The sequence below is a fragment of the Octodon degus genome, unplaced genomic scaffold, assembly GCF_000260255.1.
Source record: "Octodon degus isolate 3935 unplaced genomic scaffold, OctDeg1.0 scaffold00047, whole genome shotgun sequence".
Classification (NCBI taxonomy): Eukaryota; Metazoa; Chordata; class Mammalia; order Rodentia; family Octodontidae; genus Octodon; species Octodon degus.
Window position 1 is genome coordinate 5,417,544 of NW_004524623.1, and position 5,085 is coordinate 5,422,628.

Consider the following 5,085-nt stretch of genomic DNA (forward strand, 5'->3'; position numbering starts at 1 on the left):
TCAGCCCACCAGGGGGCGGGGCTGGCTGGCATGTGGTGCTGGGGGATTGAACCGTGGTCCCTGTGTTTTGCTTGGCTTAGCTTGTTCTAAGTAGGTGCTTTAGACCACTGAGCCATCTCACCAGCCCTGCTGTATTAGTTTTTAATAGCTTATATCAACAAAATATTTTATAACAATGGTTTGGCGGATGTCCATAGTCCCAGCACTCAGGAGGCTGAGGCAGGAGTATAACCAAAAGGTCAAACCCACTCTGGGCTACATAGTAATTTCCTGTCTCAAAAAACAAATCAAGGGTTAGGGAGATAGCTCAGGGGTCTAAGTGCCTGCCGGCAAGTGTAAGGACCTAGGTTCAATCCCCCAGTACCATATGCCATGCCACTGAAACCTGTCATGGTGGCGCATGCCTATAATCCCAGTGCTGGGGAGGCTGAGACAGTAGGGATCACTACGAGTCCGAGCTGTTGAGTCTGAGCTGCACAACAAGACCCTGTACCAAATATATAAATAAATGACTTCAAAAAGAAAACAAATCAAAATAAAAGAACAGAGCGTATTCACCTTTTTAAAGTACAACAGCGCCTTGTCTGTTACAGCTGGCATTCATCAAAAATTTGTTCATGGGTTCACTTACTGTATTACCATAATATCTCAACAAATAGTGATTTTATTTTTTATGCAGTGGGGAATAAATAACTTGGTGTACAGTACAGGGAAACAGTATTTTCTCTGTCCTAAAAACCTTGGCCTGGAAATTCTGAGGATGCCTGCAAGGGAATAGAAGCCAAAATTTGAAATCAGTTTTACACTGGATTAGTTTACTGCAGTGGGCTAGGCTGTGTGTACGTCTGAAAGCGCTCTTGTTACAAGCGCTAGGAGTTTGGTAACCCAGCTCTAACATCTTAAACTGGCAATTTCTGCAGAATTGTTAAAAAAGAAAAAGTAGTGTAGTTGTGAATACATTTTTATTTTTTATCACAGAGCAGTTTATAGAAGGTAAGCGCAATAGCCTGAAGGGATAGAACGGTCACTGGGTCCACTTATCCAGCTCTTGTACTGCAGAAAATGATCCGAAAAGCTCAGTTTTGTTCTTAAAAAAATTACTTGGATGCTTATTAGAGAGTTTAGATTTTGTTACTAGGTATAGTAAGTGAGCATTTCCGTTTATCTTTTTTTTTTTTTTTTTAGTTTATGTATTTGGAATAGGATGTTACTATGTAGCACGGACTCCTAGTGATCCCCGTTTTCAGCCTCCCCAGCACTGGGATTGCAGGCGCACGCCACCACCTGCAGTCTGGGTGGTGCCAGTGCAGGGTCTGTAAAAGAAGGAAGAAGGGCCTGAGCAGTTTCCAACCTGTGTGTGTAGGAACAAAGGCAGAAGGGCCCAGGCTGGAGGCATGGTGTGGGCCTGAGGAGATAGGATGAGAGGGGGAGAGTGAGGGGTGGGACTCGCAGGGAGAGGACAGCACTGGGATGGTGTTGTTGCTGGCGGAGGAAGCAGAAACCTCACAGAAGGGACTTCAGGGCCGGCAACCTCAGTAGGTAGGAAAAGAGTCAGGAGGGACTGTGGGAGTGGCGGTGGGAAGCGATGGTGCCCTTTAGGAGAGCGTGAGGGGGTTGGCAGGCGACAGCCAGGTGCACAACGTGAGGCACAGCGAGGCCTCACGTTGTTCTCTGGCGGAGGTGGAGGCCGCAGCTGCCCAGTGAAGCCGGGCAAGGCATGGGGAGGAACAGCGACAGGACGCCCAGACCTGCGGGGAAGCAGGGCTGTTCTTGCCGGTTCTCAAAGCCTCCTTTTCAGTTGTATTTGTGAAGCATTTTGAGGACTGATGGGATTTGAGGCTTTGAGGTATCCATCTACTGAATGATACAGTGTCTTAGGATTTGTGGTTATCTGGTGTACCAAGGTATTTTGGCACTGGTTGAGGAATACTACCCATCGAAAAGCCAGCCACCGAGAGGAAAATTTCTTCTAGCATTAATTGGGTTTCCTGAAGTGACGAAAAAGACCATGTATCTTTCAAACCACGGACATTGGCAGCCACCTGGAAAGGAGCAAAGTCAATCTGTTAGACTCTAATGTATTCTATCACCCAGTCTTTCTTTTTGACCAGTTTTAGAAAGACTGTACTTAACAGTTCTGATCATTTCCATTTCCATTCTGGCCTTAGTTTGCCAAGCTCTCTGATGAGTATGGACCCCTACATGCATTTACTTTTCCCTGTTTAGTAGGATCAGAAAGGGAGGATTCCCCCCCCCCCCGCTTGTGCAGAATTGAGAAGTGGGGGCATAGGGTTGGGTTTGTTTGTTTGTTTGTTTGTTTGTTTGTTTTCTGTACTGGAGATCGAACTCAGGACCTTGTGTTTGCCAGGCAGGCACTTTTGCCATTGAGCTATCTCTGAAGTGGGGAAAAAGTGAGACAATAGATCATCAGAAATTGAATGTATAAGGCTTTTCTTTTAAATGCCCCAAGGTGTTTAAAGAACATTCATATATCTAAACGATCTTTGAAATCTTGTAGAATAATTAGGCACGTCATCTTCCCCGCACCTGTAGCCCATGTTTCCAACTGTGTGGTTTGATTGCATCTTGGACTAAGTGATGCCGTTCATGCGTGTCTGACTTGTTTTATCTCCTAATTTTCAGTGGGTAGGGGCTAAGCAGCACGAGCTGCAGGTGAACTCCATGCAGTTGCTGTACTACCAGGCTCCAATGTCATCTGCCATGCTGCTGGTCGCTGTGCCCTTCTTTGAGCCAGTGTTTGGAGAGGGAGGAATATTTGGTCCCTGGTCAGTTTCTGCTGTGGTAAGTGCTGATTCTTTTGGTGCTTAAGAAACAATGTAGTTGTTACCTTTCCAGTAATAATAGTTTGTACTTTTTAGAGTGCACTGTCTCAGCGTACCATCTCAGATCTGCTCTCACGTTTAATCTTCTTAATTACCCTTTATGGAAGACAAGGCGAACAGGATTATTTTTCAGATGAAGAAACACACAGAGAGATAGATTTTGACCTGCGTTAGAAGCCAAACCTGGATGGTAGTTGAGATCTTCTGATGCCCGGTTACTGTTCTGACCATGTCAATCCATGGCCCTCAGATAATTATGATGTTTAATTTTAACTTTTTATAATGAAAATGCAGGTTTATTGGTTTTCTTCTGATAAAAATAATGCATGCTTATTGTACAGATTTTGAACATACATACAAATATGAAGACAATGGAAGCTGCTTTGAATCCCTAAGATGCTTTACTATTTTGATGCCAAATTTCTTTTTATGTACACATAAATGTGAGTACATGTATATGTACATAATTTTATATAATATAGTCATATCAGACATGTTTTTTTAAAAAAATTATTCTTATTAGTACATGTTTACAGTACGAAAGATCCCATCTATTGTGGGGAATTGGCGTATGCACATAGTATATCTCTTTTTTTTCCCCGTCTCTTCTACTTTGGTGTCAGATTCATTTATGTTCTTATCAAATTAATTATAAACAGATTAATAGCCAGATGAATAATCCAAAGAACATTAAACATGTAAGACAATTATATTAAATCATGGTATACTTTTAGAACCAGATGTGGTGGTACACGCCTGTAATCCTAGCACTCCAGAGGCTGAGGCAGGAGGATCACTATGAGTTCGAGGCTGCACTGGGCTACACAGTGAGTTCAAGGCCAGACTGAACTACAAACTGCGACCCTTTCACAAAATTTCCCCTAAGAAAAAAAAAAATGTACACTGTTATGAACATTGACCATGGTGGATTACAAGAACTTTTTTTCCTCTTTCCAGTTGTCTTTTATATTTTATTTATCTATTTGATTTTTCTTATAGGAGTAACCATATAATATTTAAGCTTATGTGTCTGATTCATTTCATTTAACATGATGGTCTCAAAGTATTACCCATTTTAGTACAAGTGACTCCAGTTTATCCTTCTTTATGGCAGACTAGTTTGCCACTGTGTATAAATGCCACATTTGTACCAATTTATCCACTGAAGAACATACAGGCTGCGTCCGAGATTTAGCTGTGAGTTGTGCTGCTGTAATAATCGGTATGCCCATATCACTGTGGTATGATGTCTTTTAACTCTTTGGGGGAAGATACCTAGGAGGGAACAGTTGAGTGAAATGAAATTACTTTGCTTTTTTGAGGAAGCTCTATGCTGATTTCCATGTGGTCGCAGCAGTTTACACTCTCAGCATCTACGAAGTTCCTTTCTCCTTGCAGGCTCTCCAGCACTTGGTATTGTTTTACTTCTTGATGACAGCCCTTTTTTCTGGCATGAGCTAGAATCTCAGTGTTGTTTCAATTTGCATTTCTCCAGTGGCCATCGATGCCGAACACTTTTTCATGTCGTACTTACCACTTGCACTTCCCATCTGAGAAGTGTCTGCTCATTTCCAGTGCCCGTTTTTTGATTGGCTCATAATATTTGGGAGGTCCAATGTTTTTGAGTTCCTTATGTGTTCTACATATTAGTCCTTTGAGGAATAGCTGGCAACACTTTTTTCCATTCTGTGGGTTGTCTCTTCACTCTGTTGGTGGCCTCTTTTACTGTACAGAAGCTTTTAATTTGATATGATCGTATTTGTTGATTCTTTTTTTTTTTTTTTTTTTTGCAGAACTGGGGATTGAACTCAGAATCTTGCACTTGCCAGGCATGCACTTATTCTCCTGTACCATCTCCCCAGCCCTGTGGTATTATTTCCTTTGCAACTGGGGTTCTGTTCAGGAAATCTTTGCATATACCTATGTCTTCAAGAATTTGACCTGTTTTGTCTTCCAGTGATTGTCTCTATTTTATTTTATTTTATTTATTTATTTATTTTTGACAGAACCAGGGATTGAACTCAGACCCTTATGCTTGCCAGGGAAGCGCTTATCCCACTGAGCCATCTCCCTGGACCCTGTCTCCATTTTAATATGTATATCTCTGATCCATTTGAATTTAGTGCACAGTGAGAGACATAGGTCTGGGTTTAATCTTCTGCATGTAGACAGCCGACTTTTTTTTTTTTTTCCTACAGTTTTATTGATAAACATATAGCAATGAGACAGTTTCAAATCAAAT

General features: G+C 41.8%; 1 protein-coding gene across 3 annotated transcripts in view; it reads left to right on the plus strand.

Annotated features, from left to right (window-relative positions):
• Slc35e3 (solute carrier family 35 member E3) overlaps positions 1-5,085 on the plus strand; it is an 18,527-nt gene that overhangs the window by 2,042 nt on the left and 11,400 nt on the right. For all 3 annotated transcript variants that reach the window (XM_023716339.1, XM_023716340.1, XM_004632150.2), the window contains exon 3: positions 2,644-2,802. In XM_023716339.1, the coding sequence (XP_023572107.1) occupies positions 2,644-2,802 (159 nt within the window). The remainder of the gene's footprint in view (positions 1-2,643; positions 2,803-5,085) is intronic.